Genomic DNA, 16,488 nt, shown 5'->3' with positions numbered 1-16,488 from the left:
GGCATACCTCATTCACTTGTCCGAATTGATTCAAATCTGTAGAATATCCGTAGAATTATTGCTCCTGACGTCAGCTGATAAGATGAAAGTCGAGAGGACAGTGAGGCTAAACTAAACCGGTTATCTGTCTCTGTTGCCCTCAGACTAGGCAGGCCGTGTGTCTGTCTTGAATCTGGGGAACTGGGGTAGCGTATGGTTGGAGCATCACCCCCTACCTATGTTGGCGTTCAAGACAGTTTTTCTATCGGTTCTGCGTCACTCCCTTTCATCCCAGGGGAAGCTGGGGGAGAGGACCAGGTTAGGACGTAGCGTGATGCTGATGATACACTAATAGGGGCGTTGCTCGGTTGTTTGATATTGACTGCGAAAAAATACACAATACAATTGTCTATGACTTACTACACATATTATACGTGGCATCGTTCTCTGCCCCCAAAAATAGAGTGTTGAGAAATAACCAAATTCAATACAGGAAATGGACCATATGTTGTCACTATGTGTAAAAACAAAAGAGAGAGAAAAAAGTAGGCTATATATAAACATACGTTACGTATGATAGGCATAGTATATTTACAAAAGCTCAATTTCCTGTAAGACGGGTTGAATGAGTGTCCAAATGCGTTGTTGCCTCACAGTATACAGTATTTTGGATGTTACTATGCATGCTAGCACATTTGTCTCAAGGGGTCACTGTCGAGCCTAAGTAAGCTAAACCAAGCAACACCTGAGACAAGACGACAAAGCACTTTTACAGAACCACATCAAAATGTAACCAGAACAAACCAGATTTTCAACGGCAAGGCAAGAAATGTCACCTTCTCATTGCCGCTGCGTCAAGTGATGTGAATTGTGACAGGCCTGCAATAAAAAAAAAAGGTACTAAAATGGGGTACTCATGGGAAAGCCATTTTAAAAAGCAAAAGAGTTCAATTATTGACTACAGATTCTATTGTCATTTGGTAATTTATTTGTTTTGAATGCATTGACAAATCAACATGATGCTTGTCAGAAATACCTTCAGTTCAGATGTACAGATGTTTGCAAACTACCCTACAATACACAACACCCTTCAAAGAGCCTGTGTGCCGTGCTGTTGGACCTCCTGCCGACTGTGGGGGTCTCGTGTGGGGGCTGTAGAGAGGACTGGTGTGTGACCAGACTGTCCAGCACGCTTGGGCAAGACTGTTCTCATAGTGGAAGCATTTCCACGACTTAGGGGCCTTTGTCTGGCCATCAACAAAAGCCTTTGGATTACTGGCTCTCAGCACAGCTGTGTGCGTGTATAGGCAGGTCAGTGGAATGACTGTAGCTCCGGTGGGCTAAGCGCTCACAAAAATGCAGTTTGGTGAGATTGTAGATTAGGAGAGAGGAGGGGCGGCGGACAGGTGCTGATTTTCAGAAAGCAGACAAAAAAACACACTTGAAAAATCCCCATGGAATCTAGGAGAGAAATAGGAAACATGTTCCCTAACATGTTTGTGTTTGTGTTTTTTTTTTGTAATAATAATTGTTAAACAAATTATTGTTATCAGAATCAGAATTATTATGTTGAAGTGAATGTTATTGGAAAGTATAACTGCTTCAGTCATGTTCAGTCCTGACATTATCTATTGCAAAAGCTGTGAGGGACATGGTGTTGGGTTTGTGGCACTAGAGAACACTTAAAACACTGTTTCAACTCTCCAAAGTACCTGTGTTCACGCTCTGCCTGCGACACAATAACAACATCAATGAAAGGGAGTGCCGTGATTGGCTAGAGAGACACCAATGATGGTGCAGCAACAGACTTCGGTGGAAGCACTCTGAACTCACCTGATACGCTACCTGGCTGTGCTCTGCCTCAGAGTCTCATTACCTTTCCATTACCTGGATCATTGGGCTTCATTGTGTCTGAGGACTCCAAAAGGCGAAGTGATCCTCTGCACTAGGCTTTATTCGTACACACAAAGACCAGCAACTATGGCCGTTGCGAATTTCCACTACCTGACTCGGATGAGCAGTGGTTTCAAAGTTTACATCTTGGAAGGTAACATTACTTTTCTTTGGTTCTTTTCATCAAACAATGCCGAATTGAGATTGTTGTTACTTGGTGCAATACTGCTGCAAACGTTTGATGAATTCACTGGATTTGTAATGAGGAGTTTGAAAGACGTTTATTTGACTATCAATTTTTTTTAAACTATATAGAATTTAACTGTCTGGTGTGTATGTATCTCTAAGGAACCTAAATGAGCGTGCTAGAATCGGTCATGAATTTATCGGAGAAATATGATCTCCAGCAAAACAGCATCACCATGCAAAAGTAATCTGAGAAATAGACAAGAGATTGTCTTCTCTGGAAGAAAACTCCATATTTTCTCTTCATGCTTTGCTAGATACCATATACTGTATCATGTCATCCTGAACCCACACCACACTGCCCAAAAATTCAACAGAGAATCTCACAGGCTTCCATGAATGCTGATTCAGTTAGTTTGGTACTTAGAATGATTGGGCCATTGTTTCCATCACTGATAGCGGAGAAATAACCTTGCCTCTGGCTAGGAAAATAGCTGGAGGTGTGGTTAATCCCGGGCCCCCAGCACATGTCCTCCACCGTGACCAGCCTGTGTCTGAAGGGCTGGTTTGTGGGTCAGAGGTTAGACTGGGAAGGGTGTCGATTGTCAGAAGTAAGATGGGCTGGGAGACTTTCAAGTCAAAGGGACTACACATTGGAACTCTGGTGTTACATTTACATTTAGTCATTTGCAGACGCTCTTATCCAGAGCGACTTACAGTAAGTACAGGGACATTCCCCCCAAGGCAAGTAGGGTGAAGTGCCTTGCCCAAGGACACAACGTCATTTTCTCAGCCAGAATCGAACTGGCAACCTTCTGATTAATAGCCCGATTCCCTAACCGCTCAGCCATCTGACTCCCGTTTTGTTTTAAATTGCAGACTAATCACCCCCTATTATCTCAGCTTGAACACACAGTGGCATTTTGTTATTTCATAACAGTTACATTTGAATAGGCTTTCAGGCATGACATTTAAATATGAATAATCAAATGAGGTTGGTTTGTTAGTAAAAAGAAAGAGGGGATACTAAGAGTGACAGGTAGCAATGCACAATTCTTTTCACCATAGGTCCCTTTGCACTGGACATACAGTGTGTACACGTGATTCGTCCCCATTCAACATCACAGAGGATCTTAGCGCTTGTTGATGACTTTTAGAAAGTTCTTTCATTGTAAGAGTGTAGGTATGACTGCCCAGTCTGAGGACGGTAGTCATTGTTGTGTGACACATGGAGAGGGGGCCACACCAAGCAGGCCCTGTGAAGAGAAAGGTGTTGGACTCAAACTGAAACACACTCCCTCACCTCTATGAGGAAATAATCAGGATGTCATCATTGTGTGTAGACAAAAAACAAGGTTTACCGTTAGCATTGAATCAGCTGGGCTATGTTGAAATACTCACTTTTCAGGTATATCTAGTTCTGCAGCCGAACGTAGTTTACAATTAACGGTGACTGGAACGTTTTCCCACGAAATTGTACCACAGAGAGGATATAGCCTACAACCGATTATAACAGCTTTTAATTTTCCCATGGAATGCCACACCTAATGCCACAACAGTTAAGGAAAGCCTCTTCAAACTCCATTGATTCTCCTACACTTACAGCTATAGACTGATAGTACATGTAGCTATTTATAGCTACATTCTGTCTATATGTGTATATACTGTCTTATATTTATACACAGACAGCTGTCTATAGTTTAAAATAGATGTTCATTCATCCATTTCAGATATTCAATTGTTGGTTGTGCTTTACTCCTTCAGGTCAGCCCAATCTCAGAAGCGAGGACCGGTTCAGACACATGACCAATGAGAGAGTCCGAGTGCCACCAGTGCACCCTATCAAACGCAAGCACAGTTCCGACCGGGGCCTAACTCTGGAGGAAAGGTTTGTGAAACCCTTTCCTTTTTCAATCCAATCACTGACAAACACTGGACCTGAAAGCTGTGTGTCTGTGTCTGTGTGATGGGGGGGGTGATGGGCCTATGGTGAGGGGCATGATGGAGAGTGCATGGAGAGGATGGTGAAAGTATGAGGGGAGAACGATGGCGGTAAGATCAGTGCATGACGATGCATCGTCTACATGGTTTTCCAGGAGAGAGAGAGCACTGAGAAGAAGCCTTTCCAAAGGGGCTCCGAGGCCTGCGGCTGGGTTCAGCGTCCCCCCTAGCCCCACATCCCCCTGGAGCCCCCGAGCCAAGGAGCCCCTGCCCAGCCACCTCTACTCCACACCATGCATGGACGAGCCACTGGACCTCATCAAGAAACCAAGGAAGGAGCCGGAGAGGACAGAGGAGAAGAGCAAGCCCGCTCCAGCCAATCAGATACAGGTACGTTCATCTGCCTCTCCACAGGCCACGGCTTCAGGTGCTTTTGTTTGGAAAGTTAGCTTACAAAGGATCACCCATGTTGCGGTCATTGCGGTCATTAGTGAAGCCCTACAGAACACTGTGTATCTGTCAGGGAGCTTAGTGCCCCCCCCACCCCCCGCCGCAGGCAAGCGAAGCCTGCTTGTCTCTCCAAGCTGGTTAGCTAGCGATTCCAACCGCTCCTCTTCACCCTCGCTTCCTTAAGAGCCCGTGCAGGCCCCTGCTTGTCCGAGATATGCAATCTAGCCGGATTCAACTAGAAAATGTGAGCAATGGTGGGAGGTATGTCATCAACAAGACCAAACACACTGCTGTCTCTTTGACCTGTTTCTGCCACCCTCATGGGGGGGGGGGGGTTCTGTGGACCTCCATGCCCAAACAAAGCTGGTTCATTAGCTTTGCCAGAATCTGAACTTGTCTGGAAGTGTTAGGCGTAGAGCTTGAGAGAAGCTAGCAAAATGAATAAACTGATTATACAGTTGGGCAACCAAAAAAATCAAACAATGGTCAATTGCTGCATGGGCGTACGCTTGTTTGCTATGCATCATCTCAAACCTAAATGAATAACCGAACTGAGTTTGGCTGACTAATGATGTTTTGTCTCGTTGTCTCGTTGACCAGATCCGTCCTTCGGTCATCACCTGTGTTCCCTCGGTGAGAAACACTGTCTTTCGACTTCCACTCCGCTCCTCCACAGGTAAGGATATACTGCTGACGATGTTAAAACAACATAACAATCACGTCTAATAATATATGGTACTTGAAACATGTCATTTGCTCACATGTTAATAATAATTGAAACAACATAGAGCATACACATTTGTTTGCGTCAACACATTCATCCCACTGGCTCTCCCAACGCGTCATTACTTCATCGATCCCGTCGAGAAGTGTACGTCTGTGGGCGGAAACGGAAATAGGGATATGACTAAATGTAAATGTAAACGTAAACCTGAGCGCCTCTCCCCCTGCTCTCACTTCCAGTGGTGTCTCAGGCCAGCTCCGATCGTGTGGTGGATGAGCACTTCCAGAGGAGCCTGGGGCCCGATTACCAGAGGGCTTCTTCCCTGGGGCCCGATTACCAGAGGGCTTCTTCCCTGGGCCCAGACTACCAGAGGGCTTCCTCCAGACAGATCAGCATCAGTGTCTCCGTAGACGACCACTTCGCCAAGGCCCTGGGGGAGAAGTGGCTCCAGATCAAATCCAAGTCTTCCTCGTGCTCCTCTTCCACATCCTCCCCACCCAGTAGCCCCAGCGTGACTCACTCCCCCACTTACAGCCACAGCCCCAACCAATCCCTCAAAGAGTCTCCGAGCTCCACGACTTCAACCTTCTGGTCTACCAAATAAAGCGAGAACCGTTCCTCGCTTTTCCCGACAAGAACGAACACAGCATTTCAAGGAGCGTCAAGAATGAACACATGCTTTTCCGCACCATGTTTGAGAGAGGAGGAGCTGATTGATGTACCACGCACTGTTTAGTAGAACCCTTCGATACATCACGACTTTCTGTTTCTGCGACAGTTTTGAGTCAAAAGGCAAAGTCTCACATTGTTGTGATGTTTTTATTTCTCCTGAATTCTGTGTGATGTAATTGCTTGTCAACAGAATGTCTATCTCTGACATAGGATGTGGGAAATATTTCCAATGTTGTATTTCACTAACTGTCTCCTTCATTTCATGTGGTGAAGATACCACAATTGTAATTCCTATTTATATTTCAACATATCTGGGTCCTTACTTTCAGTCTAATTAATCATCTGCTGTATATACTCCTAACAACTTCATCTTTTTATTTGTATTTTTTACATGTGATGCACAGTGACACTTATGTAGCAGTACTGCCAGCTTCTAGCCCCCCCCCCCAAGTTAAGATAAGTTATTTATTACTAGATGTAACTCCATAATTGATTATACCAATGCGCCCAAAATGGATACAACTCCACAAAAAAGCATATGTATAACTTTAAAACTTGGGAAATACATTCATTCAACATAAAGTACGTTTCATCTGTCGATTTGTTGAACTATCAAATGTTGCTGCTACGGCTGATCAATGTCTTCGAACCTACATTCCAAATAGCATCACCAGGCCTTTGAGACCCCTGAAGAGTGCTGATAAGGATTTAATTACAATATGAGTCACTGCCTATAGTACCAAGACATAAACAACATCCAACAAAAGACTACAGGTACCTACTGTCTGGTAAGACAGCCCTGTGGCACTCCAGACTGAGTTTTCAGCGGTGAGTCACTGTGTGTCTGTAACACATCCTTTAACTCACGTACACCTGGTCACACAGTTGATGAGGCACTCTGACATTCAGTGAAGAGGAGCAGGTCGGTGTTCTTATTGGTCAATGGGATGACAGGAAGTTTGGAGTTGGAGAGGTCTCCTGAGCTTAAATGAACAGTGAGGTAAAAGGTTAGCCAAGCAAGTTGGTTGAAGCTTCTTTCCCTTGGGACACTGAGGGGAATGTACACAGCAAGTTCAAACAGGCTGTAGGGCTTGTGCTCTAACATTCCTGTCTCCTGAGAAAATGATTCTGAAAGATCCTACAGATCCAGTTTGGCAAGGGAAAGGAGGGAGGGAGGGAGGGAGGGAGGGAGGGAGGGAGGGAGGGAGGGAGGGAGGGAGGGAGGGAGGGAGGGAGGGAGGGAGGGAGGGAGGGAGGGAGGGAGGGAGGGAGGGAGGGAGGGAGGGAGGGAGGGAGGGAGGGAGGGAGGGAGGGAGGGAGGGAAAGAGTGACTGAAAGGTAGGGCAAACATAAGCCTGAGCTTGAGAACGAATCTTGCTTTTCAGTTGCTTATTTACATGTTCGGTCTTGTATAACCCTCTTAATGATATGCAGGCTTTGAAAAGTTTTCCTCATGTGGCGCTTTGGGCTTTCCAGAATTAAGTGAGAGGGGAAATAAAACAGAATATAAGTCTGTTTATCTCCGTTAGTGGGATTCAGGATCTCTCACATCTGAAGTTAAATACCTCTTGAACGTACACACTTCTCCGAGATTATTATTATGTTTCAGTGTCAGCTACATTACCGATTTAAGAATAAAGATATTAATTAATATCTAATTGACAACACTAGACAGTCAAGCCCGGCCCAGTCACTGTCTACTGGTTCCTGACATGGGAAGAGGTGCTAATGCCATCTAGAGGATCTGGGGGGAACCACCAATTAGAAATAATGATTTTTACACACACACATACACACATAAGAAGGCTTACCACCAGGGGTGAGTCTTCAACAGCCATACCACTAGGGATTTAATACTCAGGTTCTAAAACCCATTTTTACAGATTCTTAAACAATGAAGCTTAGTAAGTGTGTGTGTGTGTGTGTGCGCGTGCATGCATGCACGCATGTAGGCCTGTATGTATGTGTGTGTTCATACATGTGTGCATGCAGATTCTACAAGTTCAGATTGATATCTTCCCTATTATATTTTCTCCCACAGGTATTTTGTAGCTATGAGGCACATATAAGTGGTGTTTTGTTGGAGTGCTGTTTGAACAGTCCTTCAGCCTGTTCATTGTGAGAGCTTCACCAACTCACTGCTTATTAAATTATCTTTATAAACAATGGTGGGCAGTGTTACAGACCTTCAAATTGCCTCTGAGCATGATCCTCCAAAACAGAAGTGACAATCAAAGTATTACAGCTCCACAGAACACTGTGGGAAACCAAAACCGCCCAGAGAATGTTGTGAGCAGGTATTTAGAGGTGAATAAAGCAAAATCACAGACAGACATTGCACTGAGAGACACTCCAAAAACCACTCCTAAGGTAAACAAAAAGCATTGTTCAGCTCAGACCGAAATGACACATTTGATGTGCAACGGCTCCAACACAACCCTTGTTTTTGCTTGACAGTAATCATTAAAGCTACCATAATGATTTCTTATGGTTATGCCATGAGTTGCCATGGCAATCTGGGAAATTCTGGGAAATACAAGGGATTACCAAAGTGAATTGTGAAAAGATGTATGGAAAGTAACTTAAAAGAAGACAGAATGCAGATATGTTGTATTACAACACAACACCTCTGCTTACACATTAAACATGGACTCCCTGTCCATTCAAACTCCAGGACAGTGGGACTGAGTGGGATATCATGCTTTTGCAACTTCCTTTACCCCTTGAACGACTGCCCAACTCAACTCGCTGGCTTGAAATCCATTAACATGTTTGAAATGTAGAAACATTAAACTCAATTCTCTCACAGATTTCTCTTCTTGGGGGTGTAGTTGTAGAGCCCGAGGGTGAGTGAGTTGCAAACCGCAAGTACTTTTAAGAACATTCTGTCTTTTTCATCTAAAAGTTTGGGTTGGGTCTAAGTTGAGGAAGACCAACCTTGTGGTTTTCTGACCAGACCATGTCTGAAAGACGGGAGAGAGAGTCTCACACACTCACAGAGAGGGACGGCAGAGACTGCACATCTGGTCACCTGTTCCAGTTTCCTCCTGACTATTAACAGGATGTATTCCTCACATGAAGACGTTACACACATCAGTTATCAACTCATCGACCTATTAAGGATTAAAAACTGTTATTTCTCAAAGTGTTAACTTTTAAAAAGTAACACTTTCTTAAACTTTCTTTTGATTTTCGTATGTCATTTCTTCTTTTGGAAGTATTGTACAGCTTATTTTATTATGAAACAGATTAATAGACTTGGAACTGCAGTCATTTGCAGCGCTCTGCTTAGTTTACCTCATTCCCATGGATTTGAGGTCAAAAATGTCTGTTCCAGAGTCATGTGTATCCTTTGAGCACTGACTAAAACGTTGTCACGAAATCCAAGCTACAACACTGAGGTTGTTAGGTCCTCATCTTAAAAAACTATGAAATAATCAGTAATGTTTAAAGGGAAGCCATCAGCAATTTTGAGTGCAATGTTGCATTACAGAGAGGGGCTAATTCCGCTGACTTGCCAGGTTGTGCAGATCTTTATGGAAACTTCACAGAAAAAGTTATTCACTAATCCAAGTATAATTTTAAGGGCTTTGACAGTGTTTGACAGTGCTAAATGATTATCGCCATTATAATTAAACTGGAGTAAAACGTATTATAGGTTTTATTTAAAGACGGGAAAGAGGGATTGAAACAGAGACAGAGAATGAGAGAGAATGAGAGAGAGAATGAGAGAGAGTGAGAGAGAGAGAGAGAGAGAGAGAGAGAGAGAGATAGAGAGAGAGAGAGAGAGAGAGAGAGAGAGAGAGAGAGAGAGAGAGAGAGAGAGAGATTAAGGATTTTGTTTGCACTCTAACCTTTTATAAATGTATAAAGTTTGGTGTAGGCCTATTTTAGCGTGGCCTTATAAATTGTTTAAGCATTCTTCACCAACATACTACTGTAAATAACGTGTATTGGTTTTAAGACAGGTAAAATGATCACCCTGTTTGAACAAGGTGTGCCTTTCTAAAACGGGAAGCTAATTAATGTTTCCTGTAAACAAGCTAAATATTAAGCTTTGCTGCCTCTCGCAGCTGGGTCTCATGATTCTGGGACTGCGTGCGCATGCAGCGATTCTCCACCCATTGACAGAATATATAAGCCCATTTACAATTTTCACACCTAAACAAAGAACGACCACCATTAACAACTCAAACTCGACTTCTTCCGAAAGTTTACAGTTGCCGCACAGTTGACAGCTCGTGTCGAACGAACGCTCCAAGAAACCTAAGCGGGGAGAGGTAAACGATTTCATCATCGAGTTACTTGTTTCACCTATTTGGTGAGTGTCTAGATATTTAATTTGTTATTGTTGGATACAAATTCATTCAGCACCGTTACATTTTAGTAATGACATGAGTCAGACGCGCATGACTGACGCACTTGTTCGCGCAAATTGTATGGTTGGACGTCCGTATGGTGCAAATGCACTGTACAGACCCCAGCGGCCTAACCATAACATGTAACCTGTATCGATTGTTTCACTATAATAATTTTTACATTGTTGACTAGGTTTGTCATGTAGTGTTGATTGCGGTTGTACGAAGTGTTCTTTTGGAGTTATGACGCGACGCACTTTATTTAACCTCTCCAGAATGATAAAACTTTCACTTTCGGCTGCCCTTTTGAATGCTGAATCTAAATATCTCTTGAATGCCGCCAATGTTTTAAATGAACAGTTTTGGTCTTTAGTTCGTGGAGGGCTTAGATAAGACTGTGTTTGATCATTATTTAAATGATGTTAGGATAAGGTTAAGTCATGAGATGATTAAGTAATCATAGATATTAGCTTAACCCGTTATGTCAGGACGAACTCCTCTCCTCACACAAAGCACTGCAGTAGGGGGGGGGGGGGGGGGGGGACATTACAGGCGTCAGGTCAGATCTACCCACCAGCTTTATTTAGACTCCGTAAATCAATGTTGTATGAACTTATGGACATTTAAGATTAGCCTATCCGTTCTGTCATAAGTGTTAAATTATTGTCTTTTTTCAGGTTTGAGAGATACCACCTATCAAGACTGTCACACAATGGACACCATTCAGATCAACATTTTATCCCAGCCCTCAGACAAACCAACAAACAAACCCTCTATACTTACATAACAATTATTGTTTTCCCCTTCCCTGTAGCCTTTCATTACATTCAGCTTGGAAAGGAAATACACTGTTTGTGTATATACATAAATATAAAAATTTTCAATACTAGATTAGGCTATTTCAGGAAAGGCAGAACAGTGACACATTGTTATCACTGAGACACAACTTAGAACTGCAGTGGCAGTCTATAGCGACCCTACCTCATAACCCTTTACACAGAGACACAAAGTCATTTATTACCATGGAATCTACAACGCTTGCATCTTGGGTGGTAGCCACCACTATGGCTCTGGCTTATCAAGCCGACATGTCTGGATACCTGTGGCTACTAGTGCTAGGCTTCGTCATTGCCTTCGTGTTGGCGTTCTCAGTGGGCGCCAATGACGTGGCTAACTCGTTCGGTACGGCGGTGGGGTCGGGCGTGGTCACCCTACGGCAGGCCTGCATCCTGGCCACGGTCTTTGAGACGGTGGGCTCCATGTTGTTAGGGGCCAAAGTCAGCGAGACCATCCGCAAGGGGATCATCGACGTCAACATGTACAACGGCTCCGAACACGTGCTCATGGCGGGCTCCATCAGCGCCATGTTCGGTAAGAGTTCCCCCCCTGCTCCCGCCTTGACGTCACCTGGGGGTCGAAATGTTGAGCCAGGACGAATGGGGATTCCGTTGAGCTTGTAGTCGAAATGGGGGGAAAACGAGGTGGAAAAGTTCCTGTTTTTCTGTTACAGGGTCTGCTGTGTGGCAGTTGGTAGCTTCGTTTTTGAAACTACCCATCTCTGGAACCCACTGCATAGTGGGAGCCACTATTGGTTTCTCCTTGGTGGCCAGGGGCCACCAGGGGGTACAGTGGATGGAGCTCCTACGTATTGGTGTGTATATCTCTTGTGTTCTGGGTTATATTCTGTGCTTGTTTTTGACATGATTTGACAAGATGTTAACGATGAAAAAGAAACCTTGCTCCAACTGTCAGCACACTAAAACAGACTGAATGACATCAGTTCTCTCTCATCAGTGGCATCATGGTTTCTCTCACCTCTGCTGTCGGGCATCATGTCAGCATTTCTCTTCTACTTTGTTCGTAAGTTCATCTTGAACAAGGTAGGAGGACATTTCTTTGAGGTGTTTTGACCATGGGGGGGGGGGGACCAGTGGGAATAATATGCATGGACTAAAGATCTATTTCAATCCCTTCTTATTATTATATTTTTAAGCCGTTATCTTCCTCCCCCAGGATGACCCTGTCCCCAACGGCCTAAGAGCACTTCCTGTCTTCTACGCCGTCACCATGGCAATCAACGCCTTCTCCATCATGTACACAGGAGCCCCTAGTGAGTACAGTAGACCCCCACTTAGCACACACCACACCCTCCTAAACTCTCTCTCTCTCTCTCCTCACACTACACCCTCCACCCTCCCAAACTCTCATCACATCACACACAGCAACCCCAAACGCTCGCTCCACGGCTGTAGTACTGATATGCCGGCTGTGAAAAAACGAAACCTGGGACAGGAGTTTGAAAGGAATGTCTGATTAAAATGTTTCTTTAGAAGACACTGTGGATCCCTCTTGTTTTAATGACATCAGCTTAAATCCAGAGCAGGTGGCTATAACAGAGATTTAAACAGCGTGTTGGTTCTCTAAACAACAAAGAACGCTGTGAACTTCTGCTGGGAGTTCTCTTATTAATCCCCTGAGAGGAAAACGGTTATTAAAAGGGCCATTTGCTCCTTTCTGTTTCACTTGCAGGATTGAACTTTTCCAGAAGACAACTGGCCTGGGTCCTTCACTGAAGGCTGCAGGCCGGTGTGTGTCTATCAAGGAATAACACACACCACACAACCTGCATCTCACCGTACACAGCAGTGTGCCTTCTACACACAGATAGCTTCGTACACGCTCACAAGGAACAATATCCACCATGATATCCACCCCGCTCGCATTACACACCAGTTTTTCTTCATATATTTCCATGGAAACATACACTTTCCCTTTCATAGAACTAAGCACACACGCACAAACACTTGATTGAACACTACTTGCACTATTGACAGAACTAACCGTTTTATGTGCTATAGTTTCTCTGCCTGTGGCTTGTTTTGTAACTGTCATGTTTAATCTCATTTCTTGCTCATCTGTTATGGCTCCCTTGAGACAGTAAGAGATAGCAGTCACTTTTTCACCATGTCTTCAGTAGGTCTGCTATCCAACTAGAACAGCAAACAGTTCCTACCAGTTAGTGCAGTTCATAGAATTAGATGGTGATCTAGTATGTGACACTGGTCCGTCCTAAACTGGGCAGGTTCCTTAATGAGTCTTGTCTAAAAGCATAATCACTGTGCCACAGTGCTTGTCTGTCTGGTTTATCTGTTTGGAGCAGACTGGGTCTTCCCTGGGCCCGTGCCAAGGTCATACCCGCGCGTCTGTGAAGGGGCTTAGAATTAGAACATTCATGGGAAATTCTGTCACATGATCACAACACAAGATGGGGCTTGATTTTCACAGTGAGAGGAAATGTTTGTACCCATGCTTATCTCTTGAGACGTTCTTGGGGTGGGGGGAGGTGGGAGGCAGATTTCCCATCTTCAGAGCCACAGTACATGTAAACATTGACTCACATGATTCCATTTTTAGCTTTTGGCAGTTGCTTTCTAACCTCTCTCAGTGCACAACCCTAAATGAGAACGTTTATATATAGTGGCTATACTGGATTGTGTGGATGTTTGAGTGGCTGCGCCCTGCTCTCCTCCCTCTGGTGTAAGACGCCTGTCTCCTTTCTGTCCTCAGTGCTGGGGTTTGACCAGTTTCCATGGTGGGGGACGTTGCTTTTCTCTCTGGGCTTCGGCCTCGCCACCGCTCTGGTCGTGTGGTTCATCGTCTGCCCGCACCTCAAGAAGAAGATCAGACGTATGTCCTCATCACAGTTCTCCATCACTGAAATTATTCTTTGGCTCCACTTTCGCCTTGCCTACTGCTGTGCGGTGGTCTGAATTGGGAGCTTGGTTTTTCAGGCGAGGCAGCTCAGAGGCCCTGTGAGACTCCTCTGATGGAGAAGACCCCGTCCAAACCAGTCTCGGAGGACCCCCCGCCTCCTCCACGGCCCCCAAGTCCACCACCCCAGACCCCACCAGCAGAGGGAGACAGAGTAGCCTTCAACATAGGAGACTCTGAGGATCCAGATCTGGATAATAAGGACATGGACACCAAAGACTTAGACTCTAACGGTATGACACGTATGACCAACATTTCGGAAATGTACCTTAAACTTGCTGTTTAATTGTAACTTGTCTAACAACATGATCTTATTGTTCTTCCCTTTGGGACTTATTTGGTTTTCACAATGTATGCTTCATGTTTGGCTCCCTGCAATGTTTGGGGCTATCTCGTTGTTATGATCAGTGACCTATGCTCTTTTGTAAAACACTCTCTTGGAAGTCGCTTTGGATAAAAGTGTCTGCTAAATGCGTAAATGTAAACAAAACAAAAACTTTTTTTTAAATGTCGATGTTGTCGTTTTCCCCCCCCTCAACTAGGGCTCAACGGCTCTGTCGGCCCCATGACCATAACCGACCCACGCAGCGGCCAGTCCCACATCGTCAGCAAGGACTCTGGCCTCTACAAAGACCTCCTCCACCGGCTCCACCTGGCCAAGGTCGGGGACTGCATCGGGGAGATAGAGGAGCGGCCGATCCGCAGAAACAACAGCTACACCTCCTACACCATGGCCATCTACGGCATCCAGGGAGACCCCAGGTACAAGGAGTCGGACGACACGCAGGAGCGACGCTCCCGGCTAGACAGCTACAACAGCTACTGCTCGGCGGTGGCCGGGGGGGACGCCGTGGCGCCCGGCGAGGGGGCCGGGGCGGTGGAGGCGGGCGGGGAGTTGCCTCTGGAGGAGGACGAGCTGGAGGTGGATAAGCCCGAGGTGTCCCAGCTCTTCCAGTTCCTCCAGATCCTCACCGCCTGTTTCGGCTCCTTCGCCCATGGAGGCAACGATGTCAGGTACGGCAACACGGCCTTGTATCAACGTGGGCTCTGGGTAACAAGCATGTGTAGAGTTAGCATACAGGATGATGAAAGAAATAGTTCCCAACCATATTGAAACCAAACTTAAGACAAAAAGACACCGGGTCAACACGGGGCCGGTTTAATGCTTTTTTTAAATCAATTTTCATGCCTACTCAGACTAAACACTGATGTTGTTTTTTGGCCTTTTCTCTCAGCAATGCGATAGGACCCCTGGTGGCTCTGTGGCTGGTCTATGAGAGTGGCTCGGTCGTGTCCACTGCTCCAACCCCCATCTGGCTGCTGCTGTATGGGGGAGTGGGCATCTGTGCTGGGCTCTGGGTGTGGGGCCGCAGGGTCATACAGACCATGGGGAAGGACCTCACTCCCATCACGCCGTCCAGGTACACCAATCAAAGTTCAGGTTCATAGTCACATGATGCACACAGTTATTTCCTGTGAAATACTTGTTTTTTTTTCAGGCATTTCAGGCGTGTCGAATAGAGCAGACAAGATTTGACATCAAACAAATTAACATATAGGACGTGTTACAAAGTGCATAATCATTGCTGGAGTAAAAACTTGTATTTCTTTCTTCAGTGGGTTCAGCATTGAACTGGCTTCAGCTCTAACAGTGGTCGTGGCCTCCAACATTGGCCTTCCAGTTAGCACTACCCACTGCAAGGTAACTAAGCTGCATCTTTTACACATGGCTGAATTCCCTGAGCCCAGTTTACCAGTTAAACATAATCCACAGTTCCAAGTTGTCAGCATAAAATACAGCCAGACATATAATTTACATTTAGCCATTTAGCAGACGCTCTTATCCAGAGCGACTTACAGTATGTACAGGGACATTCCCCCGAGGCAATTAGGGTGAAGTGCCTTGCCCAAGGACACAACATCATTTTGCACGGCCAGGAATCGAACCAACAACCTTCTGATTAATAGCCCGACTCCCTAACCGCTCAGCCACCTGACTCAGGAGACCATTGTAATGAGTAAACGTTTCGCTGCGTCACCCAGGTGGGATCAGTTGTGGCGGTTGGTTGGCTGCGTTCTAAGAAGGCTGTGGACTGGCGTCTCTTCCGGAACATCTTCATCGCCTGGTTCGTTACCGTGCCGATCTCCGGGCTCATCAGTGCCGCCATCATGGCACTCTTCACCTTCGTCATCCTGTGAGCCCCAGGACCGGACTCCGCCCTTCCTCAAACATTTTTTTTCACCATTTAAGATATTAAGTTATGTGTACATTTCAAGTCAAGACTGTTGGTTATAAATGTTACTGTTGAATTACTATAATGTGTTGAACACAATATCATTTCAGTTGATTATTATATAATGTGCTCAATGAATTGTTGTTCTTGTCTAATCATTATTGTTCAGACACGTAAAAAAATCGTGTGTTATATACTATGAATATGTTACAACACTTTTGTAATTGAAACATGATTCTAAATAAATACGAATTTACAAAATCTGTTTGTGGTTATATGT

The 16,488-nt window shown here is 45.0% G+C and overlaps 2 protein-coding genes across 3 annotated transcripts; both read left to right on the top strand.

Annotated features, from left to right (window-relative positions):
- The first annotated feature begins 1,867 nt into the window (after positions 1-1,867).
- On the top strand, positions 1,868-6,421 carry vgll4l (vestigial like 4 like). Its single transcript, XM_067228067.1, has 5 exons — positions 1,868-2,026; positions 3,823-3,946; positions 4,155-4,389; positions 5,050-5,125; positions 5,413-6,421. The coding sequence occupies exons 1-5, from the start codon at positions 1,960-1,962 to the stop codon at positions 5,775-5,777; spliced, it is 867 nt and encodes a 288-aa protein (XP_067084168.1). The 5' UTR covers positions 1,868-1,959; the 3' UTR covers positions 5,778-6,421.
- A 3,580-nt stretch (positions 6,422-10,001) lies between these two features.
- On the top strand, positions 10,002-16,436 carry slc20a1a (solute carrier family 20 member 1a). Of its 2 annotated transcripts, none has more exons than XM_067227884.1 (11): positions 10,002-10,125; positions 10,881-11,574; positions 11,714-11,854; positions 11,998-12,083; positions 12,217-12,313; positions 13,771-13,890; positions 13,995-14,207; positions 14,517-14,988; positions 15,210-15,395; positions 15,592-15,676; positions 16,018-16,436. In XM_067227884.1, exons 2-11 carry the CDS (start codon positions 11,226-11,228, stop codon positions 16,171-16,173), a joined length of 1,905 nt encoding a protein of 634 aa, XP_067083985.1. In that variant the 5' UTR covers positions 10,002-10,125; positions 10,881-11,225; the 3' UTR covers positions 16,174-16,436. The 2 variants fall into 2 exon arrangements, with proteins under 2 accessions (XP_067083985.1, XP_067083984.1); XM_067227883.1 differs by having other exon boundaries at positions 10,002-10,166.
- The last annotated feature ends 52 nt before the right edge of the window (positions 16,437-16,488 follow it).

Source organism: Osmerus mordax, chromosome 24 (assembly GCF_038355195.1).
Source record: "Osmerus mordax isolate fOsmMor3 chromosome 24, fOsmMor3.pri, whole genome shotgun sequence".
NCBI lineage: Eukaryota > Metazoa > Chordata > Actinopteri > Osmeriformes > Osmeridae > Osmerus > Osmerus mordax.
The sequence above is the reverse complement of the archived record's forward strand: the minus strand, read 5'-3'. Positions and strand labels throughout refer to the sequence as shown.

What these genes read in the sequence shown, in the direction of transcription:
- vgll4l (XM_067228067.1), top strand. Translation starts at nt 1,960, where the DNA reads ATGGCCGTTGCGAATTTCCACTACCTGACTCGGATGAGCAGTGGTTTC. An exon ending in CTCCAGCCAATCAGATACAG is followed by an intron (nt 4,390 to 5,049) that starts GTACGTTCATCT and finishes CTCGTTGACCAG; the next exon opens with ATCCGTCCTTCGGTCATCAC. An exon ending in TCCACTCCGCTCCTCCACAG is followed by an intron (nt 5,126 to 5,412) that starts GTAAGGATATAC and finishes TCTCACTTCCAG; the next exon opens with TGGTGTCTCAGGCCAGCTCC.
- slc20a1a (XM_067227884.1), top strand. Translation starts at nt 11,226, where the DNA reads ATGGAATCTACAACGCTTGCATCTTGGGTGGTAGCCACCACTATGGCT. An exon ending in GTAAGTTCATCTTGAACAAG is followed by an intron (nt 12,084 to 12,216) that starts GTAGGAGGACAT and finishes TTCCTCCCCCAG; the next exon opens with GATGACCCTGTCCCCAACGG. An exon ending in CATGGAGGCAACGATGTCAG is followed by an intron (nt 14,989 to 15,209) that starts GTACGGCAACAC and finishes CTTTTCTCTCAG; the next exon opens with CAATGCGATAGGACCCCTGG.